This window comes from Hypoxylon trugodes (assembly GCF_022578975.1).
Source record: "Hypoxylon trugodes strain CBS 135444 unplaced genomic scaffold F4822scaffold_9, whole genome shotgun sequence".
NCBI lineage: Eukaryota > Fungi > Ascomycota > Sordariomycetes > Xylariales > Hypoxylaceae > Hypoxylon > Hypoxylon trugodes.
This window is the reverse complement of record NW_026250024.1, coordinates 1,415,279-1,441,018: the sequence shown is the minus strand read 5'-3', so window position 1 is coordinate 1,441,018 and position 25,740 is coordinate 1,415,279. Positions and strand designations below refer to the sequence as shown.

The 25,740-nt window shown below is 46.8% G+C and overlaps 9 protein-coding genes across 9 annotated transcripts; 4 read left to right on the top strand and 5 right to left on the bottom strand.

The window, feature by feature from the left end:
* Positions 1-1,124: 1,124 nt before the first annotated feature.
* Positions 1,125-3,809, top strand: F4822DRAFT_373850 (general substrate transporter). The gene is made up of 5 exons (XM_051456306.1): positions 1,125-1,480; positions 1,628-1,941; positions 2,004-2,719; positions 2,784-2,910; positions 3,064-3,809. Exons 1-5 carry the CDS (start codon positions 1,368-1,370, stop codon positions 3,438-3,440), a joined length of 1,647 nt encoding a protein of 548 aa, XP_051310582.1. The 5' UTR covers positions 1,125-1,367; the 3' UTR covers positions 3,441-3,809.
* Positions 3,810-4,150: 341 nt separating this feature from the next.
* On the bottom strand, positions 4,151-6,171 carry F4822DRAFT_373741 (uncharacterized protein). Its single transcript, XM_051456302.1, has 2 exons — positions 5,353-6,171; positions 4,151-5,296 (listed from the first exon to the last, which is right to left on the bottom strand). The coding sequence occupies exons 1-2, from the start codon at positions 5,730-5,732 to the stop codon at positions 4,279-4,281; spliced, it is 1,398 nt and encodes a 465-aa protein (XP_051310581.1). The 5' UTR covers positions 5,733-6,171; the 3' UTR covers positions 4,151-4,278.
* A 241-nt stretch (positions 6,172-6,412) lies between these two features.
* F4822DRAFT_373772 (catalase) lies at positions 6,413-9,429 on the top strand. Its single transcript, XM_051456304.1, has 3 exons — positions 6,413-6,533; positions 6,649-7,286; positions 7,340-9,429. The coding sequence occupies exons 2-3, from the start codon at positions 7,056-7,058 to the stop codon at positions 9,332-9,334; spliced, it is 2,226 nt and encodes a 741-aa protein (XP_051310580.1). The 5' UTR covers positions 6,413-6,533; positions 6,649-7,055; the 3' UTR covers positions 9,335-9,429.
* A 334-nt stretch (positions 9,430-9,763) lies between these two features.
* F4822DRAFT_416305 (uncharacterized protein) lies at positions 9,764-11,560 on the bottom strand. Its single transcript, XM_051459334.1, has 4 exons — positions 11,334-11,560; positions 10,185-11,277; positions 9,907-10,131; positions 9,764-9,825 (listed from the first exon to the last, which is right to left on the bottom strand). The coding sequence occupies exons 1-2, from the start codon at positions 11,439-11,441 to the stop codon at positions 10,459-10,461; spliced, it is 927 nt and encodes a 308-aa protein (XP_051310579.1). The 5' UTR covers positions 11,442-11,560; the 3' UTR covers positions 9,764-9,825; positions 9,907-10,131; positions 10,185-10,458.
* Positions 11,561-12,836: 1,276 nt separating this feature from the next.
* F4822DRAFT_373753 (uncharacterized protein) lies at positions 12,837-13,971 on the bottom strand. The gene is made up of 3 exons (XM_051456303.1): positions 13,855-13,971; positions 13,478-13,797; positions 12,837-13,419 (listed from the first exon to the last, which is right to left on the bottom strand). Exons 2-3 carry the CDS (start codon positions 13,592-13,594, stop codon positions 13,144-13,146), a joined length of 393 nt encoding a protein of 130 aa, XP_051310578.1. The 5' UTR covers positions 13,595-13,797; positions 13,855-13,971; the 3' UTR covers positions 12,837-13,143.
* A 1,291-nt stretch (positions 13,972-15,262) lies between these two features.
* F4822DRAFT_433343 (uncharacterized protein) lies at positions 15,263-16,063 on the top strand (the record flags this gene model as incomplete). Its single annotated transcript, XM_051461822.1, has 2 exons — positions 15,263-15,682; positions 15,752-16,063. The coding sequence occupies 2 exons, from the start codon at positions 15,263-15,265 to the stop codon at positions 16,061-16,063; spliced, it is 732 nt and encodes a 243-aa protein (XP_051310577.1).
* Positions 16,064-16,720: 657 nt separating this feature from the next.
* Positions 16,721-18,692, bottom strand: F4822DRAFT_433342 (uncharacterized protein; the record flags this gene model as incomplete). Its single annotated transcript, XM_051461821.1, has 5 exons — positions 16,721-17,476; positions 17,530-17,809; positions 17,861-18,099; positions 18,150-18,438; positions 18,490-18,692. The coding sequence occupies 5 exons, from the start codon at positions 18,690-18,692 to the stop codon at positions 16,721-16,723; spliced, it is 1,767 nt and encodes a 588-aa protein (XP_051310576.1).
* Positions 18,693-20,941: 2,249 nt separating this feature from the next.
* F4822DRAFT_373628 (uncharacterized protein) lies at positions 20,942-23,183 on the top strand. Its single transcript, XM_051456300.1, has 2 exons — positions 20,942-21,824; positions 21,878-23,183. The coding sequence occupies exons 1-2, from the start codon at positions 21,452-21,454 to the stop codon at positions 23,173-23,175; spliced, it is 1,671 nt and encodes a 556-aa protein (XP_051310575.1). The 5' UTR covers positions 20,942-21,451; the 3' UTR covers positions 23,176-23,183.
* A 1,077-nt stretch (positions 23,184-24,260) lies between these two features.
* F4822DRAFT_416288 (rotamase-domain-containing protein) lies at positions 24,261-25,605 on the bottom strand. Its single transcript, XM_051459333.1, has 2 exons — positions 25,338-25,605; positions 24,261-25,252 (listed from the first exon to the last, which is right to left on the bottom strand). Exons 1-2 carry the CDS (start codon positions 25,338-25,340, stop codon positions 24,725-24,727), a joined length of 531 nt encoding a protein of 176 aa, XP_051310574.1. The 5' UTR covers positions 25,341-25,605; the 3' UTR covers positions 24,261-24,724.
* Between the last annotated feature and the right edge of the window lie 135 nt (positions 25,606-25,740).

The following is a 25,740-nucleotide window of genomic DNA, read 5'->3' as shown; positions in this document are numbered from 1 at the left end:
CAGCGGCTCGAGGCGAGGAGAAGGAACTTGGGGGCTCCCCGGGCACTCGGAGGCGAGTTATTGACCCCCGCGTAGGGAGATTTGTAGTTGGGTACGGACGCCTATCGTCGGGGATGATGAGACATTGGAGATAGTCGGTACTGCCTAGCAGGGAAAACCGAAGCACACCACGCAGCCACGTTCTTACAGGATTCCCTACACGCCCTACATACATAGAGATGGCAAATTAATATATTAAATGATACCTATTTGCCTACCTTACTTGCCATTGCGGATGTTTCCAGTATCGTTTCCTTTTCTTGTTTTGGTAGTACATGTGTGTGTCCTTACTACTACTTATTTCCCCCGGATCCTCCCATCTCTTGTCCTAGATCTTTTTCTCTTTAGTTTGCTTTTTTTTTTCTTCCTTCGCGTACCTTTGGGTGTTAGTGTGTGCGCCTCGTACCTGTGCTTAGTACTGATATGTATGAATTACGGATGAATACTGTGACCATATACCATTTTAAGAAACAAACAAAACGGGTTAGCTATCGCCGAGTTTTACTGATTCGTAACAAAGAAGAAAAAAACTAGTACCCCCAGTCCCTTCTGCAATCACACTAGCAAGCTTGTAAGTGAGCAAGCCATTGCCGTTTCCTTACATGGAAAATGCCGCTAGACCCCTGAATCCAACCAGTTAGCTCAGCCCAATCCAAATCTTACTACGATATCCTCCTGACCGAACCGAGGAAATAATGGAGAATGACCTCATCTTGCTGGAATCCACTCACCACGAGAGACGCAGAGCCATACCCGACAAGGTAAGTAACCGTATTAGTTAGTACCCCGCCAACAAAGCATGCCAACAAATGGAAACATCTTGAGATCGGCGCGATCGACATACGGTCCGGTCTTGGCCAACAGGCTCCTCTGCAGGGCCCTGCAGGGTTACAGTTCCAACTGTCACACGGCGGAAAGCTTGGTTCAAGATCCAGGATAGGTGTGTGTGACCGTGTGAGAGCCGACTCTTTATTACGAGCGGTTCCTTTGTAACAAGCGTTAGGATGTTAGGATGGAAAAAAGTGTAGCCTTCTCCATTATTCAACGAGTCCCTGGGTCTGCAACGAAACCGGGGGACCTTTTCTCCATCGTTATATAAGGGTCAGACCCGCCTTCTCCAGACTCCAGTCTCTCCAGAGATCTCTCTCCCACACCTCCAGTTTGTCCCTTCAGTCTGGTGCTAGATTGAAAATCCGGAGTCGGTCCATTTTCTTTTCAGTTGGTCAATCCGTCGAGATCACACTTAGTAAGATCTGGAGCGCGCAACCATAGCGCTCGACAATCACACCAAGTTGGCTCCACCAACCTCTCCCTTAGAATAAACCAAAATGACGACGGCGACAATCCCGTCGTACATGGGCCTTTCGGGCCGGCCACTGTCTCTGGTCGTGAGTACAGTGGCGACAATGGGTTTCCTGCTTTTCGGTTACGACCAAGGAGTGTAAGTAACAATATCGCAACCCGCAAGTTCTAACTCTCATCGCGGTCGATAGACGCGCGGATTGGGATCTGCATTTTCTCTTTACGCGTTCTTTAGTTCGATGCAAACATAGCAACACCCAGAAAAATGATGTTAACTCAATTGAAGGATGAGCGGTATTATCGGCTCTGACCACTTCGCCAACGTATTCGAGGAAGTCCGAAACAATGCGACAATGCAAGGTCTGGTCACGGCTATTTACGAGATTGGTTGCCTTATCGGCGCTATGTTCATTCTTGGTGTTGGTGACATCCTTGGTCGACGAAAAGCTATGATTATCGGCGGCGCAGTCATGATCGTTGGAGCTACAATCCAGGTTACTGCGTTCCCGGGCCACAATCCCCTCGCTCAATTCATCATTGGCAGAGTTGTCACTGGTGTAGGCAACGGTATCAACACCTCCACTATCCCGACATACCAGGGTAAGCAATTTCCCCGCAAGCCACCATTCCTTGCATATTACTTGATTTTAACATTTTTGCAGCCGAGTGCAGTAAGACCTCCAACAGAGGTTTGCTCATCTGTATCGAGGGTGGTATTATCGCATTCGGTACCGTTATCGCTTACTGGATTGACTACGGCTGCAGCTACGGTAGTGAAGACCTATCTTGGCGATTCCCCATTGCTTTCCAGACTCTTTTCGGTTTCGTTGTGTGCATTTGCATGGTCTTCCTCCCTGAGAGTCCTCGTTGGTTACTTACCCACGAGCGTTACGAAGATGCCGAGCGTGTTATCTCCGCTCTGCGAGGTTACGAACTTGGCAGTGAGGAGACTCACACCGAGCGAGACATTATTCTAGACTCTATCCGCGCCTCTGGTTTCGGTAGCCGCAAGAGCACTCCTGTTAAGGCCCTTTTGACCGGTGGCAAGACCCAGCATCTCCGACGTATGTTGATCGGCTCTAGCAGTCAGCTGATGCAACAAGTGGGTGGATGTAACGCCGTCATTTACTACTTCCCTATTCTGTTTGAAAAGCAAATCACTGTCGGCGACCAGAACATGGCTCTACTTATGGGTGGTGTTAACATGATTGTTTACGCTATCTTTGCTACTACATCTTGGTTCATCATCGAGCGTGTCGGTCGTCGCAAGTTATTCCTTTACGGATCCATTGGACAGGGCTTGTCTATGGTCCTCACATTCGCTTGTCTTATTCCTGGTACCACCTCCGCTGCCAAGGGTGCGGCTGTGGGTCTTTTCGTAAGTGCTCTGATTGCTGGTGTCATACCGACTTGGGTGGTTTTTTGCTAACATGTGATTGCAGACTTACATTGCATCCTTTGGAGCGACTTGGCTTCCTCTTCCGTGGTTGTACCCCGCTGAAATCAACCCCATCAAGACCCGTGCGAAGGCCAATGCCGTCTCAACCTGCACAAACTGGCTCTTTAACTGTACGTGCACATCTAAAACTAGTCTTTTTTTCGTCCGGGTCAAACTCTGAGCCCCCAAAAAGATCCGCGATCTTCGTATCCGCAAAACACAATATGAGGCTTAAAATCATCACCTCGCATTTTCATGAGAGTTAAAGCTAACTAATATTACAGTCCTTATTGTCATGGTTACACCTGTTATGATTGCCAACATCGGCTGGGGTACTTACCTATTCTTCGCCGTTGTCAACGGTTGCTTCATTCCTATCATCTGGTTCTTCTACCCTGAGACTGCTCGACGATCACTGGAGGAAATTGATATTATCTTTGCCAAGGGATTCGTTGAGAACAAGTCTTACGTTCGTGCTGCCGAGGAGCTACCGCTACTTACCCCCGAACAGGTCGAGCAGGAAGCGCTCAAGTACGGTCTTATCGACACTGCTGCCAGAGGCGCGGCTCGTGCTGCCGGCCCTGCTGGCGTCAACCACGAGAAGGCACTTAGCGAGAAGAGCGAGGAGGAATCTGGAAGCCACGAAGAGGTTGAGAACTAGAGTCTTGATTGACTTTCCTATAGCGTTTTAGATGCGCTATCCTTAATACAGCCGACCGTGGCAAGACGTTTGGCTTTTTCACTATGATACCACTATTAGGGGGAGGGTTCAGGGCATTAGAGGTGGGATGGAATGTCCTCTGGTTAACCGATTTGATCGTAGATTGGTTGCTCTACATAGAACTGGGTTTGGGCAGGCCAATATTTCTCATAGACCTAGATAATTCGGCGGTTTAGAGGTACGGGATTCTCGCCGCAACTGTAACGAGGTAATCTTCACAATCAATGCAACCGTTACAACATATTACATATACGCATTCAATTGTTACGCGAAATGTAGACAGTGGATGTTATACTACGTGAAAGAAACTCGACAGCCTCAGCTGAACAATTACGTAGGTGTCGACTCAACCTCTTTGTTTCGAAATTCACAATTCGCCTGGATCGCGTGTTTTCTTGAGACCCTTACGTAGATGATATCATTTGGTGTGGCAATCTCAATTATAGAACAAAGGCATATATTCACTAGTCGCTCCGAGTACTCGAGCTATTTTCAAAGTCCCCTTCATACTAGGCGACAATGAGACTCGAATTTTTCGCCGCTACTGCCCAAAGTCCTTTGCAGTTCAGGGACTACACTCCAAATAGCGTCTGTGCAAAGTTTGCCTTCAGAAACGAGCTTAAGTCAAAGACATAAGCCAATGAGGACGTGCAGTGTATTATGGTTGGTTGCGGAATACGGCGGCTCTAGAAGTAGGCATATCTTTCTTCCAAGGTTTTTTTTGGTTTTTTTTTTTTTTAAAAAAAAATGTTTGCGCGCAAATGACTCGTGCTAAGCGTTACCAGCTAATCAGAACCACGTAACCCTTCCAGCCAGCCTCCGAATCAGCTTCCCTCCACTTCTCAATTCCTCCTAGCACGCCATCCCTCCCTACCTCCCAGGCGCCGGTCTCAATTTGTTTGTGCCACAAGTGTAACACCTGAACTAGGCGAACTTCATGGGATTCAATGAATGGATTGTATCCCAATTGGTAGAGATCAGCGTGTGTGTCCTTCATCCGATGAAGAAGGGAGCCTTTCTCCTCTTTGTTCTCGCCGAACCTTGCCCCGTCGCTGGTACGCGCGTATCCAGATGCCCCGATACCGAAAGGGAGTACGACCCGGGCCCCATCCTCAAAGCACATGGCTTGTCGATCCGAGTCCGTCAGGTAAAGCCCTGCCGGGTACGTCCTTACTCCAGACCAAGGCCATGCGAAAGGGAGGTATGAACCAGTCTGATCGTCAACCCCATGGGGACTAGGTGGGGTGCGGAACATATCCGACGCCCGGAATAACAAGATAGGAAACTGGATTGTTTGCGGAGTGGCCGAGGTCTCGGATATAGAATTCAGCTCAACTCCGCTAAAGGGCTGCTCGCAAAAGGAATCAATTGTGGGTATCTCGAGACCTGGCGCTATGTATTGAAACCATGGCCGCTGTGCTTTATTTAGAAACTCTCGGACAAAGCCAGGTGATATGTTTGCAGTATCTAACGAAGTATTGGGGATGAGTTGGGGTTCACTCGGTGGTCTAGCAACATCTGGTATCCGAGACTCAATTGCATCCAAAAGGCCATGGTAGGCTGTGAGCGTCTCTTGCAATTGACTTTCGCTGTACGGTAGGATTATCCACGGGTCGAATTTCTCATTTGGTACCTCTACATCAGGTCCAACAGCTCGGACTTTACCTACTTCTACCATATCAAGCCACGCGCTTAGGACATCCTCAAGGGGGAACCACTGCTGGCGATCGTTATGGGTGATTGGAGAGTCGAAAATTGACGTTTGCATGACCGCCTTGTTTCCCACTTGATCAAACCTCCCTGCAAATCAGCTAAATGCTAAAAGCCTTAAAAGCCGGAGTTTGGATCTTACACGAGACCATCTGGTTCTGAAGCAATTCCAGTTGCAGTATACAAAGTCCAATACCGATCTGATGCTTCTGCCGAATAGCCGCCACTGTGGTGATTCAGCCATAAGTAATCCGGGCTAGCTAGGCCCCCAACATAGTAGTGTAGTGAGTGATCGTCCACTACCAACGCGCGTTCCAGGAACGCCACCAACGACGGGGAAAGTCGGCCGCGTATTCTCTCTGCATCCTCACCAAAGTATTCGAACCAATTGCGACGATGTAGAACTTCAGCTTGATCGTTATTGCTATCGTATTCTAATCGTTTCCCAGAGCCCACCCAACCTATTTCGAGAAGCCTGTTATGTAAGACAGCACAATGGCTATAATTTAATTCAGAAGCCATCTGTGCGGTGCGGGGCCGCTCCACGATAGTCCTGTTTTACTCCTCGTAAAAGGTGCATAACAATTTCGGCGAGGATGGACTAAATAGGTTGTAGCTGACTTTTTCAAAAATCGCATATTCGGACTAGGATCGTGAGGCTCAACATAAGACATAACACAGGATCAAATTAAAATAAATGAGAGTGGTAACTCCGTGGACCCGCGCAAGACGCCAAGGAACGATCATTACTCACCAGTTCCAGAGATTGGTATGCTTGGGACGCGTCAATTTGAACAGGGGTGTAAGATGAGTTTGTTATGCCCGAAAACTTACATATCACAAAATAATTATAGCTGAAGACGAGTAGATTACCGATTACAGTAGGTACGATATTTTTCTTCGTTTGGAGTTATAAGGCTTAGAAAATCATCGAGATGGCCCCATTGCTTATTCTGCTCGTCGCTGTAGATTGTCGCACTTAAAAATCTTGTGGCGGTGGTTACGAGCAGCCCATGCTACGAAAAAGGTCACCTTGCGCAGTAATATTTCAACATAAATCCTGTCGCAAAGAGTGAAGTTCCAGCAAAAGACATTGACTTCATTATATAAGTGGTACAGGTTTGCTGAAGAATCAATTCCTCGGTCTCATATAATCATCGTGTTTTCTAGATACCTCGATAATCATAATTCCACTATTCAAATATCGAGATCTTCAACAATGTCAACTTCAACACGTTCGTCTCACACGTGGCATTGCACCTGAACTAGACAATTAGTTTATCCAACAATGTGGCAACATATACAATATCTTCAAGGTCATTGGTAAGTTAATTAATCATGATGTTGCGCCGTCTCGGCAATTGATGGGAGACTTCTAAAAGGGGATGTCGCATTCTAATACGAGCTTGATGATTGGTTTACTGAGCTCACGATGAAGTTAAACATGACAGGGATATGACGAGATGGGGCTCTCAAGTATTACATCAACACTCCGACTTTTCGATGAAGAATTCGGGGTTCAATCGCGAATTGGGAAACTAAATCCATAATACTATTTGATCTTCTCCACTGTTCACTCGTCATTCGGTCTCAGCCTAGCATTTTTCGTGGTCGTGATGGTTTCTTGACGTCAACGACATGTTGTAACACGCAATTCCGTGTATCATGGCGACTCACGACTATGCGGCAACCCGTTGGGAGGTGCGGACCGGTGCGGGTTCAAGAAGCTTGATCTCCCCGTACAAGAACGGTCAATAACTACGCTGTTGCAGCCATAATTTACCAATTCTAAACCGTTGTGTAGCTCGTGTGTCTTCTCAATCTAATCTTATTAGAGAGCCCCCTATGTCATCAGGTATCATATCAGATACGGCGCAGAAGGTGAAGAACATGGTCGGCGGAGAGAAGGGCCGTAAGGTCGCAGACCTAGACGCCGTCTCCCAGACGGTGTCATCCAAGGACAGAATCACAACCGACTTCGGTGTAAAGATGGGCAATGTCGATGAATGGCTACGAGTTGCCAATGAGGACAAGACTGGGCCCATGTTGCTAGAAGATTCACATGCTAGGGAGAGAGTGAGCGACACCGATGTTCATCAGCGTAACATATTTGGTACTAATATGAATAGATCCATCGATTTGATCATGAACGTATCCCCGAACGAGTCGTACACGCACGAGGAGCCGGCGCATTCGGCAATTTCCGGCTATTCGAGAGTGCCGAAGATGTAACGACAGCAGGAGTTCTAACAGATACATCGCGCGAAACCCCTGTCTTCGTCCGATTTTCCACGGTGCAAGGATCTCGGGGTAGCGCCGATACTGTTCGTGATGTGCGTGGATTCGCCGTCAAGTTCTATACGCAAGAGGGCAACTGGGACATTGTTGGAAATAATATCCCGGTTTTCTTCATTCAGGACTCGATCAAGTTCCCTGATATTGTTCATGCCGTAAAGCCCGAGCCTCACAATGAGGTTCCGCAGGCGCAATCGGCTCACAACAACTTCTGGGATTTCGTATACATGCACACTGAGGCTACGCACATGTACATGTGGACGATGTCCGATCGAGCGATCCCGCGATCCTACCGCATGATGCAGGGTTTTGGCGTGAACACCTTCGTACTGGTGAATAAGGAGGGCAAGCGTTATTTTGTTAAGTTCCATTTCACACCTGAGCTTGGTGTACACTCGCTAGTTTGGGACGAGGCATTGAAATTAGCAGGACAGGATCCTGACTTCCACCGTAAAGATCTATGGGAAGCGATTGAAAATGGCGCTTTCCCGAAGTGGAAGTTCGGCATTCAACTCATTCCTGAAGGGAAAGAGAACGAGTTCGACTTTGATGTTCTTGATGCGACAAAACTCTGGCCTGAGGACCAGGTACCGGTTCGATATATCGGCGAGCTCGAACTGAATAGGAACGTTGATGAGTATTTCCCACAAACTGAACAGGTCGCATTCTGTACTTCGCATATGGTTCCTGGTATTACGCACTCCGATGACCCCTTATTGCAAGGACGCAGCTTTAGTTACTTCGACACGCAGTTGTCTCGTCTCGGAATCAACTGGCAGGAGCTGCCAATCAACAAGCCAGTCTGTCCTGTCATGAACTTTAACCGTGATGGCCAAGGCCGACATGCGATCACCAAGGGAACCGTCAACTACTGGCCTAATAGGTTCGAGGCACGGCCGCCTGCAGCTGCGCAAGAGGGATTTTATACAGAGCCGCCCTTCAGCGTTCAGGGTAATAAGTCCCGCACTAAGAGTACCAAATTCAGAGAGCACTACAATCAGGCTCAGCTATTCTACAACAGTCTGTCAGAGCCGGAAAAGAACCACTTGGCGGCTGCATTCTCATTTGAATTGGACCATTGCGACGACCCAGTTGTATATGAACGTATGTCCCAGCGATTAGCAGAGATTGATCTAGGGCTTGCTCAACAAGTTGCCGAGTTGGTAGGAGGATCCCAACCCCAGAGACAGGCGAGGCAGAACCACGGTAATAAGGCAAGCAAGTTGAGCCAGACAGAGTTCCCATCAGCCAAGCCGACGATTGCTAGCCGGAGGATTGCGATTATTATTGCAGATGGCTTCGACAACAAGACCTACGGCGCCGTAAAGGCAGCTGTGAAGGCCTCTAGCGCATTGCCCTTCACCATCGGTCCGCGCCGATCGGAGGTATTTCCCGCGGGCTCATCGAAGACATCTGGTAGTGGTGTCCAACCCGATCACCACCTTGAGGGTATGCGATCCACCATGTTCGACGCGATATTTATTCCCGGTGGCGTGGATTCAATTAAGACACTGTCCAAGAACGGCCGCGCCGTCCACTGGCTCCGCGAAGCATTCGGACATCTGAAGGCAATCGGCGGTACCGGTGAAGCAGTCGAATTGTTCAAACTCGCATTCGCTTTACCGGAGATCCAAGTTTCGACGAACGATCAGGCGGTCGAGTCGTATGGTGTAGTTACGATGAGCAAAGTCGCTCCCGAAGGCTTAAAGGAGAGTGTGGCTATCGCGAAGGAGGGGGCTGGTTTTTTGGAAAAGTTCTGGTACCAGATCTCGCAGCATAAGAATTTCGATAGAGAGTTGGCTGGGCTTAATACGCAAGTCGCGTATTAGTAGGGAGGTTCGAGGATAAAGCACGAAGGGTGACTTGGGAGAATGTTGTACATATATCGAGATGTTATCGGACTTATTGTATCTATATAATGTTATACATTAACGAAGTTATGATTACCAAGATCTCGAAGCTCTTCGTTTACTTACTATAGTATTCCGTCCTCTGTAAAGGATCTCCTTTGGCGTAGACTAACAATCCGGAGCGAAGATGTGACCTTCTAAGTGGTCATGGGTCGTCCGCATGGTCAGGTACTTGTCTCCGTCGAGCTTTCGAAAAGCCTCGAGGCTGCATCCTGACTTAAACCTGAAGTAACATAAAATAAATAAATTCTTTCGCTTTTCTTCTTTCTCTTCCTGTGTTCTTCTTTCTTCTTTCTTTTCCTTTTCTATCTCTTCTTTTTCTGCCTTTTCTTTTTCTTGTTCTTCGTCTATCATCTTATTACTATGGTATTAATTAATCCTTTTTTTTTCCTTCACTACTTTTAGACGAGGTATTTGCTTTTCATTTTCAGCTGTTCAAAATCAGCCACCCTCCTCAAAATAGCACTAATACCTAGCTAACCCCCAACCAGCCAAGATAATTCAGAAAATACAACACCAAGTCTCCCATAGATATCGCTCGATAGCTTCGAATTCCTTGAAACTTTTAATCATGCCCGACATATTTGCCGACAATTCCTTAGGATATGGCGCGCCAATACCGACACAGCGCCATAATCAACTCCAAACCAGCGCAGGCTCCAGCGTGAGTAGTGCTGACTGACCGGTCCAGGCAGGCTGAGCGGCCAGGGTACTAGGTATTTCATATCATTCATATCTCATTAGGATACAATAATAACATTTCATAAAGGGATAAAGTCTGCATTAATCAAGATCTGTACTATGTACGTCATTTGATAGCCGAGGACCATTACATAATCATAATCGGCACAGATGACATCACTGTCATCGGATCTTGTAATGTCACATGACCGCCCCTGATAGATACAATACATGGCTATATACCTTGGTAAATTCACAGAATCACCATTCCATATTAAAAACGAACCAAAGAAACATCAACTATTCAAATCCCAATGCCCTATATCATATACTCCACGCTAAAAACGATGACATGAACCAATTTATCTGAGGCGGCGGTTGTGCTCAGCCTGACGCTTCTTCAGGCGGTAAGCGATCGCCCTCTTGCGAGCCGCTGTGGATTGAGTAAAAGCTCCGCTGCCCCCGAACGGCCCGGCAGGAGTTGAGTTCCTCACGCGAACAATGCAGACATTGGAGGCACCACCAACAGTAGCATCGCAGGTCATGCCGGCGGGCATCTGGACGGTCAAGGGGAAGTCGGTGTTGGTAGCGGCAGACAGCCCGAGGAAGCCGAGGCCGGGGACATCTTGAGTGACGTCAGCGGTTTGGAAAGCATTAGCGTCAGTGCCACCCGACGTTCCGTCGACAGCGGCCTCGATCGGACCAGCACCGTCCTGGTTGATCTGTCGGAATGTCATGGTAATGGATCCATCATCCGCGCACGTGGGTAGCCCGGATGTGGCACCCTGGCCGGCGGTTGCAGCAACTGAAGTTTCTTGGGCAACTGAGGTCTTGTTACCTGCGCTCTTGCTGGAAGAACCCTTGCTTGATGCTTTACCGCCACCGGTAAGGCCCGAAAGCAAGTCTCCAAGGCCACGACGGAAGAATGAGCTTCGCTTGCCTACATTCGCCGGAATGTCATCTTCCTGGCCCACAGAGTCCGCAGATCCGTTGTTGGTGGGAGCTGTTGCACCACCCATGAAGTTTTGGATCATAGTTGCGGCATCGACGGGTCCATTGCCCTGGGTTCTACCCAGAGGACTAGCCTTGCCGCTGGCAATCTCGCGGTCCCTAATGATAGAGGTGTCTGCTTGAGAACCACAAGAGTTACTGCTGCAGTCACGCGGGGTTCCGTCGGCAACTAGGATCTCTAGTTAGTAACTAAGCTTCTATATCCGTCATATTCTCCGAACTGACCAGATAGACCAGGCATTACCACTCCATTCGCGCCTTGGATGGAAGTCACAAGACCATGACCGGAAACAACGGCGAGGAGGCCGGAAGTGGCAATAAGTGAGTAGCGCATCCTGGCGACTTGTGAAATTGAACTAGAGAACGGTTTATTAAATGAAGGTAAAGTAAATGCCACCAGGGCTATCCTCAACTATGACAATAGAAGGTAAGTGGAACTAGATGAAATGAAGCTCTAGCTTGATGCTAACAAGAGTAAAGACATCACTCAGCTACAGTTTCCACCGAGTCTTATATACACAATTCTAACTGAAGCGAATACACACAGCTGTAGTCAGTCTGTCTCAAACTCCACCATTCTACCTATCCCATTAACATTGAACCAATCGCTTCTACTATGAATGTGGTATCGTCCAGGTATTTTCGAAACGATGGGCAAAACACAGCTTAGTTGTTGTGTAGCCAATCGCATCCAAGCATACGATTTCCCCCACGTTTCGGGCCTTTAAGGGCGATCACCTTACTAGCTTCATGTTAGTGACTATTGAGGCTTTGCAACTACGATTTTGAAGTTATCGCGTTTCAAATTCTTCTAGCTCTAGAATGATGAGATAATTCCAGATCGTACCCACATAACTTAGTAATTATGTTGGCAATGATCTCCCAATTATTCAACTAAGTTCAAATCTAGGCCGCTGATAGAAAGCAGACATAATTGCTTCTATTTATTATTATTTCTTTGCTTTTCCTTCTTTTCTTTCTCCTCTTCTTCATTTTCATCTCCATCTTCATATTCATCTTCCTTTTCCTTCTTATTAATTTCTTTCTTTTCTTGATCTTACAATTTAGTGTTCTTCAACCCCCAAATCGGCCGCAACTACCGCCCGCCAAGACACTATCTCGCACTTGAGGCTCTCACGTTGAGACACTGTAGTAGGGGCTCAAACATCCCCTGAGGAAATCCATTTCTGAAGAACTGAAACCTACCTAGGGAAATAGGTACCTAGCTGGCCAATTGGTGGCCCTTTAGCGATTTGCATTAAGGCCTCTTTCTAGACCTTGGTTGCGAAAATACAATGTGTGCACTAGCAAAGTGACTGGCTGTCCTATCGTAATCGCACCATAATTCATGCATGTCATGATGCGCGGTTAGCGATGCGGTTGACGAAAATCTGGAGATCGAACAAACCCATGAGGAGATCATTGTAAATCCAGCAGATCATTGTTGGGTTTTGGGTCTTTGCGTGGTCTTTGTCAAAAGCCCACACGAGCACTTGGCATTGTTTCGGAACCTCTGCGGGGATCACTTTTACTAATCGCGTTGATATACTACCTTAGGAAAATACGATCGGGATTCGGATTGTCTGACCGAAGCAGCTATCATGAAGCCCAGCCACTCGAGGGGAGCCAATCGCAATAGGTGCTACATCCGATATCCGTATCCTCGAAGGACCCTGGAGTTCATAGCCTCAAAATCTGTCACATCAATGCTCAAGAGTAAGAAGTAAAGGTTGTTAATCTTGGCACTTATTCATTTGTTATGAAAGAATACCAAAGGACCTGATACCTCAACTTCCTAGTACCGCAAAAGTTATATCCTGATCTGAGTGGACAATCGATTTATTCGGTACCTAGGTAGCTAACCTGGGTACTTAGATACACAGGGCGGTATCCTAGCGCCAATATCCCTCAACCGAACACTCTTTCAGACACCTCATAACAAATTTGAAAGATGGATTACTTCTGCAATATATACACACTAGAAAAATACCCTCAGATTCGAGCCCCTTTCAACCACACTATCTAGGTACTGTCGGTTAGGACGTACCTACACCCTCTTCATCGTCGTCGTCGTAGTCATCGCCTTGGCCCGCCCCGAAAATAGCATACCTTTCTGCTCTCTGCTCTCTTCGTCTTGCACGTTCCTTGTCCTCGTCCCACATCCTCCGGAAGAGTTCTTGATATTGGATCATTTTGTCGATTGACGAGCCCAACCGCACAAGCGAGGCCACGATGAAAAGGCCAATACAGACCACGACGAATATAGAGGACCACCAAAAGAGCTTTCTCGTATTGCCTCTTACATCTTCAAGCTACATATACTATGTTAGGTTATCATGTTGGGCAGTGTGCCTTCACATTCCGACTCACTGATTCCTGTATATCGACGGCCCATCTCACTGTATCGAATATTGCTGACGCTAGCGAATCTTCTAAGATTCTCCCGTCGCGGGTGTGGGTAGTGCGTGGTCCAAGTACGTCTCCCATAGTCGCTCAATCCTCTCGCTTTTGCAATTCTGGAATCCCGTGTCGTCTCGTTGTTTGCGAGTACTGCTTAATAAGATTTATAATACCTAGGTAAAAGCCGCGATGAATTGGCAAGGGAAGAGTGCCCTTTTTCAATCCGTACCTACAATACTGGGACAAAGAGCTAAATTACATCTCGCAATAAAGCATTTTCATAGAATAAGGTCCGTTTTCAGAATGAACAAACCAATCAATCTACCCTACTAATTTGGATTACCGACTTCATCGTATGGACGCTTGATTATTTCGAACTGGGCCTCCGGATTTAACACTGTTGTTGTCTACCGAGTTAGATACAAAACGTTCCCGTATATGACAAAGCATATATCGAGTTTTACTACCTGCCTAGGTGCCCAGGTACTAACCCCAGGAACGACCTTTTCTGTGAAGTAGTCACATTTATTTTAAGTATCCGAAAAGCGATACGTCTTGTCAACCCCTTCAGATCTTAGCTTCCCGTTTACTCGGGGCAAACGCGAAATCGAAAGTGCGGCACAAAGCCTATAGCTATCACTAGACCTTACCCCACACGAGCCAAGGATGCAGCTCTTCATTTAACCGCTTGCAATGAATCTGACAACTGCGCGCGACGTGGTATTGCGTGAAGGCTATTACTACTGAATCGATGCATCGTCCTTTTGTATAAAGGCACGCTCCTTCTAGTCCCTAATTGGCTGATATTCGAAGTATTCCAACCTCACTTCGGATGCCGCGGGTCCCGAGCGGATAGGATGATTTATCATTATAGCATCCGGCACGAGAATGATGGTGATATGGTTTGCGCCTGAGTAGCTATAAAAAAACGGTACTACACAATTTTTGCCGCATAATCCTATTGAACGAGACATCTAGAGCGCCTCTTGGCAAAGAAACAAAGCGAAGGTATTGTGCAACGTGAAAAATCCACTCTCCTTGCCTAAGTACTTTGACGCAACTCCATTTAGAATACCTTCCTAGGTATTCTTCACCTGAATACTGCTATATACAGAGTTTATATATAGTATTATCTACTTGAGTACTTGGGTACCCAGGTAGATACAAAGGACCAGTGCCAGAGAGTCTGAAAACTCTAGGTAAATAACAACCTCGGTCCCTATCACAATTACTAAGCCTTATGGGTATGCCTAAAGAACTTGTCAAGTAGAAATTTGAACCATACACGATTTAACCATAGCGAGATCCGAACTCACCCCTATTACTTTACCAGAAGAAAATGGCACCCAGCCGCCTTAACCGCTATGCCATTCGGAAGCCTTCTACAGGAAGTATGGTCTGGACTTGGTCTGGGTCTATTCTGCTATCGAAGAGGTTTCCCTTACAACTCTGTTAGCCAACTTACTTTCTTGGAACGGATGTTTCTATTCATTACTCCATGTTTGCTCTTCTGTTACTACAACGGCACGGTTAAATCGGATTTACATGTCTTCAACTGACCATGCGGCCGACATGCTCTCGAAAATGGTTGTATCTAGATGTCGGCAGAGAGGTTAATTCAGAGACGACGATGTGTATATAAGAGACGATGCAAGCTTCACTTGGGAATATCTGTACGACATCGTTAACCAGCTCCAAGAAAAGCATTCGTAGTATATAATATCCTTCTACTTCGAAAAGTACCTATCCTTCATCATGAAGACCACCACCGCCGCCACCCTCTCGCTGGTTGCTTTGGCCAGCGCCGCCGTCCCCGATACCGCCTACCACTTCAACAGGCTCATTACTGGCTATGCCGGTGCCTGCCGTGGTGCCGACACTATCGATGTGAAGGTCACGCCCGAAGTCCTGACCTGGGACCTCCAGGACTTCAGCGGCAAGTACAACGACAAGGAGCAAAACCCGACGTACTGTGTGATGGATAACGACATCTACAGGGCTCCGGGCAATTGGCGCTTCGCTTTCGAGAGCGCGACCTACTCCGGTAACGTAAAGCTCACCGGGGGTGCTCAGGTCAAGACCCTTGGTACTTACCTGGACATGTCTGCTTCGTATGTGACGAACCCGCCGGCTAGCGTCAACACCACGGTGTGGGCTATGCAGACGGGACACATGGTAAGCAGTTTTATACGAATCCCTTAGTGTCAAGGCGAGACAAGATTCTAACGACGCTCTACTGCCTAGGGTGACTTCATCGTCTCCAACACGACCCTCGACGCCGACGAAAGCGGCAATTTTGAGGTTGAGACCAAGCCCGACACCGAGGGCTGGTCGCCCTGCTTCTTCAAGAACTCAACGACCGACTACTTCAAGTTCCAACTCAGCCACCAGACCATTCTCTACTTCGAGGATTCCGCCGATGCCCAGGCAGAGTTCGGTCCGGGTCTCAAGCTCGCGCTTAAGATGAAGTGGGAGGAGTGCGATGCATCTCTGGATGCTATGTCTAAGTGGGGAAAGAAATTTGATGTTCCCGAGGGCTGGAACCCGTACGTCTAAAGCTTTGGTACGAGTATGAGACGGATCGAATGATGGGGGCGAGGTGATCTACAAAAGTTGTTCGTGGTTTGTTACTTCGATTATATTTAGCTACGATGGCTTAGGTTACCTACCTGTGTAGCCAAGTCCCGTAGTTTTCGTAGATGTGGGCATATATACGATGCTTATTTACCCAACATATGAAAATAGTATAAATAAGAGGACTGAAACCTGATGCGCCACTATTATGTACTACACTCCGATCACGAATTACCCTGCCTTTACCATGTCATCAGTTTTCGGTTTACATCGCACGAAGTGTAACACAACTCCCGCCACTGAAAAATTACCATACCCTACATATAATTAGGAAAATGCTGTGAACAGGTTTGGTTGACTTAGTGTTTTCATAATATTTTCAAGTGTCTAGTGCAGGAAGGTATATCTAGGGTAGGGGGTGTTCTCATGCAGATATGGTCGTACATACAGGTATGCATACATAAAATGCCCGGGATAGTCCTGTATTTGTTGATGGTTTGCTTTGATATCAACGCCCATCTGCAAGAAAATCCTTCGTGAAACCTCTATCAAGGCGAATTCTGAGTGGAGAGCATACATGCGCGGGGTCGTGACGGAAGCGGCTAATCATAATCGCATCGTAAAGATATTGTATAAAGCTTAATTTGTGAAAGCTGCAGTGTCATCCCATTTACTGGCTATGGCTGTAAGCTTGGGGCATTGTTCTGGGTCCTCGGCGCGAGAGTTATCCTCGCCATCCTTATAGGCGGGTTGCTTAACCGCCTTGCTATAAGCAAATGCGACAAAATCAGGGGCCGAGAGTGGGGCACTAGCACCTTCCCGAAGTTCTGTAGAGATCCTCTGGATTTCTTCCGCTTGTGATTTCATCGAGGCCACCAAGTCTTCGACTTGTTGATCCTCATATACGTGACCACCTAGATGAGCACTGGCAGCACTGTCGGCGACAACGGAGTCTAGAAGAAGTTGCGATCCAAGTTCGGCATCTGTTAATTCGGCCTTCGCGGTTACCTCGAAGGATTTTTGCACACTTCTCGCAAGATCGTCACCTTTCCTCTGTCGCGAGGCGACATATCGATCAAATTTGCTCACTTGTGCATGGGAAGTGAGCGTCCGTCCTGCTTTAGCTTGCTTGCCGGTATCTATTGGGATGGATCCATAAAGCTCCATTTGGCGTTGAATCATATCAAGTAAGGAGCGATCCTTCGCCCTGCCGTTTTCTGCGCTTTGGGGTGGGTGGGCGTTTATAGTTCCTAATCCTCTAGTCGACTTTGATTCTTTAATGCTATTCACATACGTGAATGCAATTAGAAGAGATCGATGATGGTACATTAGCATCTCAATACGGTTTGCTAAAAGACGAAGGCGTTCGTTCATGAAACGCAACATGGCGGATGTCTAAATTGAATTAATTACGACTGTTAGATTGGGTGGGTAATATTAAGACTTACGTAACCGAATACAATTGTATCTCGCACATTCTGGCGCTCAAAAGACGTATCGACCTTTTTCAAGACAGGCTTAAGAAATTCCTTCTCAACGACCATATGTGCAAGTGGTACCATCTCATCCCATAGAGATTGTATCTCCGCATATATGGCGTCGCGTTCCTCATTGATGGCTTGAGCATGATTGGAGCTATTAGGTGTACGTTTATTGTAAGTAGAAGAAGCCTCTAGAAAGACCATGTCTAGTGATGCGCGGCACTTAGTAGCCATTGAAAGTATAATCCTATTACATCGTTAGTAGGACATGAAGCTGCTGGTAAAAATATAACTTAACTGGCTAGCATGGCGTCGAGCTATCTGAAGAGTCGTATCATCGTTGACGTTTTGGCCAAGTTCGCCTTGTAGAGCATCTAGCCTACTGAGGATATGGTCGTATGATGGAAATGTTGTTTCAAAGACTTGCTTTAGGGCAATAGATTTGACATCATCATAGTTGCTGCCTGGTGTTGTACTGGGCTGGCTCCGCCCGAGTTGGCCATTTTGATTGCCAATTTTATCTTCTAGTATATGAATCTTTGATTGATTAGTGCTGATCAATGAAGAAAGCATTGTTAAGCCCATACCTCTGCTTTAAGCTGTTCTTTTCTCCGAGATAAGGCCGCAATCTTTTGCTCAACCACGGAGGCCTCGCCGTTTCTCGCAGCAGATGGTTGTGCGTTAACGGCGCTACGGTGAACGTAATCTTTATATTTCGATACGAGCTTCTCGAGGACATCATTGTATTGGATTATGTCTTGAGTAGCGGCCTTAACTAACTTTGGATCCGTAGTTTTTTGACTAAGAAGCATGCTCGCTTCATCGTGGCTTTCGGTCCGTTGGTGGCCACGACTAGCCGAATACGATGTATTTAAGCTGCGATGTGGATTAGCTATACTCATGGCAAAACGTGATGCTTCGGTATACTATTTTAACTCATCTTCGGATAATACAATCAGTGAGCCATTTGATCCCATTAGTTCCACTAGGTGGGTCCATTCCGTGGCTATATCATCACGAATAAATGATTTTAGCAGGGTCCTTTGGTCTTCGTTCGTCGCATGGATAGCCTCGCAGACTTGATTGAAAAAACGCGTTTCAGCCTCTGATAGGGGTCGTGGATCAGCCATTCTCAAAATATGAGAGTGCTAAAATCGCTTCAGGTATAGAGGATTATCGGTCACCTATGGAGTATTAGCTTCCTATAATACATTTACAGTGGAAACCGTTGGGCAAATTAAGGGGGGCGGGGGGAAATGGCGAAAAAATGAGAATCCCATTTTCTAGAACCAGATTCGGAACTCATTAACGTAGTATAATCAAACAACTTGACTCGTATTAATTGCAAGGTTGCTTAAAGCACCAAGTAGCTGATCCGATGAATTGAGACCGAGGCAGTGCTGAAACTGAATTTTGGGGGGTGTGCGCAAGGAATGGGAGTAGTCCGGCGGGAAACTCCGGGGCGGGCGGAAGAGTTACAATCTTGAAAGTTGACTCCGTTGCGGTGATTAACCGGCGTCGGTCGCGTCACACGGAGATTGACCGAAAACCACCAAGATTGGAAAGTGTAACCGGTGTGAGGTAGTCACGACGTACCTGGAGTGGCTAGAATGGCCTAGATGGTTTAGGAAATCGTGAACGTGATCGTTGAGTCGTAAGTTTAAAAAATCATCATATCTCGGACAGGACGACAGATAGGAATTTGGACAACTCTAGCCGAAGGGCAAGGCGAACAATACGAAGTGCTGAAAGGTGGATGTGTACACGACAACCTCAGCTTGACCGCTTCCCTGAACAGGGGAAATCTAGATTCTGCATGCCTGGTCGAATCTCGATAGATTTGGTACTCCACCAGGATTCAAGATATCAGACCATATATTGCTTAGCTTCACATCAATTTGACGCAGAGCGAAAGAGTAAGTTTGTAATGTTGCCACTATATGTGCCGGATCAGCTTAATGGTTCGTTTCACGATTCTTGTAACATGTAAAATTGAACGCGGCAACGTTGTTTACAGATTTCCAAGATTTGGTTACATAAACTAGAAAAATTCCCTGCAACTTGATTAGATAATGGGCACTATAAACTCATATCAAGACATTTAAGGTTAAATGTATTTATGAGATGTCATTTTTTTACTGAGGATTTTTTAGAGTGGGTCTTGGGGTATTGGGGTCTTGATTGATACCTAAATTCAATCAACGTCCCCTAATTAATACCTCCAGGGCTGCTCCTAGATAGGTACAGTGCCTAGGTAGCTTAATTCTGCCTCTAGCAAGTCGCTGATTTCCAAACAGCCGCGCTATTCTCCACACTAAACTTAAAAAATACAGGGATATTTTTTAGGTCAGAGCCGCAAGCAGCCGCTGACAACTTAAACCTGCACCAACTTGCAGGTCGCAAAATCCACTCACCTCTATACTTCTTGCTATAGGTAGCAAACCATTATAGGATATACTCCCCATTCCCATCATGGTATCTATCATGTTTCGAAACCGAAACCTCTTATCGCCTAGGTATAAACGTACTATACTACAGGCAAGATCGGCATTTACTCTGAGGGGTAAGCCTGTTCAGGTAAGATCTTCTGTGACCCTCAATTCCCAGTTACCGTCGCCAAGAATGCCACAGTCACCATGCGCCATTCTCAAAATACCAACTTCTTAAGTGTGTCACAATTTTTACTACTTCAGTAGTGAATAGATTAGGTATACTAGGACGTACAGAAAACCCGATTACTCAGTGGTGGTTCCATTGGGATGATAGAACTCCTTGGGGTTGAAGGATGAAAAAGTCCAGATTGAGGAAGACAGCCCTGGTTTTGTCGCTTTAACTGCCAAAACGGTTCGCAGCGCTGCGGTTGTCTCATACGCTGTGTTTGCAAGCGAAAAGCCCTGAATGGCCCCTTCCCCAACCTGTGTTACCGTACATTCAGCGGTCAACCCTTCTTATTCCTAAACCGAGACACGAGTTCTATTTTCTATTCTCTATTCATGGTAAGGCGGCTTTGGAAGCTCGGACCCTGGAGACACAGTTCACTAGCTTTATCCATGCTTCTTCACAAGCCATTTCACAACCTAAGCCGACGGACCACTTCCGGCCTAGGTTTACTTCCTTCAGATTGAATATTTGGAGGGATTTTGATATCAAATCTGATGGACCGTGGATTGACGTACATGAAGTGAGATCCTACCAAGTCCTTTACCGAGGAGGTGCCTGACTATGGAGCCTCCTAAAGGACCATTCTAGGGGATATCAGCCATGCGTTTGCATTGCGCCTGTGCCGTCCCGTTTCCGCTATACATCCCCGTTGTGATGTCAAAAAGAAAGTGACAGCGGCCGAAATGTACCGACCCACCAAGTCCAATGGCAACCTTACAGTTGCTGTTTAAGACTAGGCGGTGCTATTGTACCCTGGATCTTCCTGGTTTTGTTTGTGCTCCATAGCTTGTCCTCCATTCTCCTCGTCGTTGCACCTTTACCAGGTCCCGCCCGGTTGCCCACCTGCCTGGCTAGATTTGTGAGACGTCATGGAACCGTCTCTTTTTCATATCGACCTAACGCAGCTGCGGTAGACCTCGAGTTGCCCGCATTCACTTCCGCATTTTATTCGGATACTCATCAGGGGCTTGTGCAATCACGGTCACTATGCCATGTGTTCGTCCGTGGAAACACTGGTGACCCAGACCTGGGTCTTCCACGTCGACTAAGCCGTTTCCTTGGGTCAGTGGGTTTTCTTGCAAACAGTATATATCTACTATGTAATTCCCCCCGTTCTGTTGTCTCAATCCTTTTATTACTTCGAGACATCGAATTTCCAAAATCCGACTTCCATCAGCGTGTCTATACATCCCGTTATGTTCTTGTGTTACGTCACTAAGCCAACATTATGATCTCTCTAATCCAACAACTGTTTAGGAGCCTCCAGGAACCGACAACGGCAAAACGATATAGAGATGCTGGGATTGGACTTGCGTTTACCGTCGGAAACCAACTTGTTGTCCTACCTATTCAGATTACGCTTAATCTTCATTCCATTAACATCCCAGCATCTATCTTGGTCATGCTTCTCTGTTTGTTCCTAATGGTGGTTGCGAATTATATCCACGGAGGCACGGCAGAGCTATACTCTAAGCATATCCGTGGACCTACAGATTTCCTTGGTCGTCATATGTCCTACGGCTTCGTAGCATCGTTCATAATGCTCAACAGGGATCATATCTCTGATGCCATTGCCGTCCCCAAAATTGCTGGGGTCTTCCGTAAGCACACAAGCAGCGACTTAATTTATGTAGTATTCGGCTAACTTAGTTAGTTGTTACCACTCTCGCCAGCTACGCTTGTTCATTTCTGGTTGCTTGGGGTAGCTTTGATTTGGAGCAGCGGGTCCGAGGGCAGCGAACGAAGTCCTTCGATCTTGAAAGTAATAAGTCCTGGCCCAGTCCATCCACAGCTTGGCCGACCCCGTCAACGGACAGGGCCTCGAAGCCATTATCTCACCTGTCTCGGATAAGTGTGGCTCTGGTGAAAAACGGATCTCTCACCTCAATTGAGTCGACGGAAAAGGTTTCGACCCCTCAATTTATAGATCTTATTGTTCATACGGCCCCACTATGGATCTGCGTCCTACTCATCGGAGTAGTGGGAATCCCAGCATATTTCGCTACTAACTACGAGACTCCATTCGAAGTTTTATGCTTCATCCTATTCTGGATCCTATCAGTCCAATTCCAGAGGTCGTTGAGAAACTCATGTCGCCTTCTACAGCACCCGCGATTGCGCTCTACGTTAGTCATACTCACAAACCCTGTGATGATTAGCTGGGCGTTGGGTTCGGCTTACCTTTGGATCAAGACGGCTTATACGCATCATACTATCGCTACCGTCGTAACCGAGTTTCGAAGACATACTACGTTGGCAGAAGGGATGGCCGCTATTTTAGGCGGAGGTAGCATCAAGAACAATATCGGTGCTGGCGACCTATCAGGTCCCGTCCTAGACGCTGGAATCATCTGTCTAGGATTTAAGATGTTCGAATATCGAAAAGAGCTATGGGAAAGCTTCACCACGGTACTTACCACATGCGCCTTGCTCGCGATAGCGAACGTTTTTCTCAATGTTATGATCGGCCGTGCAATGGGACTAGAAGCAGCCGATGCCATCGCTTTTGCCGCCCGATCCGTTACCATCGCTCTTGGAGTTCCTGCAATTCAGAATCTAGGCGGAAGTACCACGTTAATGAGCGCTACGGTAATTTTTGGCGGAATAATCTTCCAAATGGCTGGCGACTGGGTATTCTCGCTTCTAAGAATCAACGATCGGGCATGTCAGCAAAATATAGACGATGGTGGCTCTAGCAATGGTGAGAAAATAGGGGATGAGAAAGAATCTCAGAAGATCACCAGAGTAGAAGGCGGCGAAATCGCCATCGTCGCAGCCGGTATAACCGTGGGCATTAACGCCGCAGCGATGGGCACGTCGCATCTAATCGAGCGCGACTCTAAAGCTACTGCGTATTCCGCATTGTCAATGACTGTCTTTGGGGCCATGACGGTAGCACTTACAGCATTACCTGGTGTCTCGGGGAGTATAACTTTTCTGGCGTCAAGATGACGAGAAAGATTGGATCTTAGGGCTGGGGTGTTAGATTGGAGATTACGATGATGAATAATTTGAGACTTTTAGACGTTGCATAGAAAGTTCGGACACAGCGAATGATACCACCATACATTTTTGCGATAGACCTTAGCTGCATGTTGGGAGAGACCTCCGGGGCGATTTTTGTATTAGGCAGCTTTATGAACATATGTCAATTGGCTCGAACATCAGCTTTGAGTCGCGTTGTCCTCTTATGATGTCATAATCGTCATCGTACTCCCTGGTGGGATCATGATTGTTAAACCAACGTTACCCCTGTTGTAAGAGGCGATATTGTCAAAATCTTCCCTTTTTCCCTGCCGTCATACGGTTCGAATAACCGAGAACTAAGTTCGGACTGTACCGGGATCGCGATCAAGATTCGGTATATTACCTTCTAGATCATGATCCCGTATGAATGAAGAGGAAATGCCCGCCGTATCGTCGATCCCGCGGTGTACATGTATGTTTATTTCGCGCACAAGTCGCGACGTAGCACGGCTCGGCGCGTCTCATAACCAGTCCAATCATACCATACGCCCCCCTGTCGTTTCGTGCGTCGTTGAGGATTATATACCTGTCGATGGTTTCGATTCGCTTTGCAGGATCTCCGCCTCACTGGATCGTGATCTGTATTTGAGATAGCAGAATCCATATTGCGATCCCGATGGATCATTCTATTCTTTGTATATACTCTCATGAGTGGGGTTGTGATATCGAGTCACAGAGGCTGGTAACTTATCTGGCGATGAGTTAGGAACTTATTTAGGTAGGACAGCTGAAGAATCTTATTTTTCGTGGCACCCTTGGATTATTTAATAGATAACGAATTTTTCACTCTTACATATCTCTTACATTCATATATTCATTTGGTCCAGCCCTAGGAAGCGAAATATTTTGTTGGGGCCGGTTGGCTAAACCATCCCCTATTTCGACGACGGGTACCTAAGAACCTATTTCCATGCGAGTGACCTTCGGTCGTGGGCTGCTTTGACTGGGGAAGTTGATGAAAACATGGCGAGCGAGCAGTGATAAAGTTTATAGGGATGCTAGTATAGGGGTACGTTCAATGACGATTTATATTAGCTGAAAGTGTACCTAGGTATACAATATACTTAAGCTTCTTAAAAGGGGGGCTTGTGTAACTCCTCGATTGGAGATTGTATATTGGTCGCTTGGTATTAATTCTTAAGTACTAGAATGGCGCGGATATTCTCTGTTTGGGAAAAGGATTGAGTATCTAACTACGTAGGCAGTCGATATTACGGAGGCCTGACTAGACGCATTGCCCAATATCTATAGATATGAACGGTCGGCCGTATTGAATAGGAAAGGGTAAACCAAGCGACAACTTTTGGTAATTGAGAAAAGTTGAACATCTCTCAAGGCCTCCCTCAGTCCGAGGCGAAGGATGCAAAAACGTTGTACGGTTCCCTGAATACAGTTACCACCTGCTCCATTTCCTGATGTCACCATAACTTCGGACCTGGCTCTTTTAATTTTTCTTCCATAGTATGACAAGAACCTAAACTAATCTCTCGATTAAGTGTAGACCACTCGCTGTCTCCACGACACCACTCATCTGGCCGGGTTGTAATGCAAAAGCGGCCTCCTCGAATTCCTTCTGCATATCTCCTTTGCCGAAGTAACCCAGGTCTCCTCGCTTCCTCGCCGAGCTGCAGTCACTTTCGCTCATGGCGAGCTCGCCTAGAGATACAGATCCACTCTTGATCTTTTGTTCGTGTCCCTTAATAATCGTCATCGCCTCCTCCTTGGTTCGAGTAATTTCGCTTTCGCGCCAACTCGCGGGTCGTCGGCTTTCGCGATGCTTCACTAATAAATGGGCGGCGCGAATCTTGCCTTCGGGATGGGTGGCAGCGGAAATCTGGGATGAAGTCGAATGGTTGGTAGCCATGTACTTCTTGAGTTTCTCCGTGTCGGTTCCATTGGGCGGTTCCCAACGCGATATTTTTTCGTTCGCATTGAAGTAGTACGGCAGGTTCTTGGAGTTGCTGTGGCGCACCTCCCAGTTAGGCGGAAGTCCAGAGTCATCCTAATAGGAGCTATGCATTAGTGACAATGTCGGGATAATAATGGATGGATTGCGACTCTATGTAGTAATCCCCAGGCTAACTTACCATTTTGTGCTGTAGGATACACAATAATGATTACGATGTTACTGATGAATTGTTCTTATAATTTATTTATATATGCCCCCGCCGGGTTTTGGCGATGGAGAATACTACGATTGGGTGTTGTAATTTATCTAAAAGATAAAGAGAGAGAGGACGGCCACGCCGATGTTTACCGTCGGAGAGCTTAACAAGCAAAAGCTTTGAGATAAACCCCGAAATCGCCTAGTGGAACAATAGCAAGTGATAAAAAGTGAAAAAAAAAAAAAAAAAACGGAAGGAGATTGGGGCAATTGAATACGAAATATGATGTAGTTGTTATATGTACGGAAAGAACGAGCGATGATGTTATTCTTCTTGCTGGTGGTGGTTGCTATTTTGTTGTTGGTGTGATGGGGTGGATGGTAAA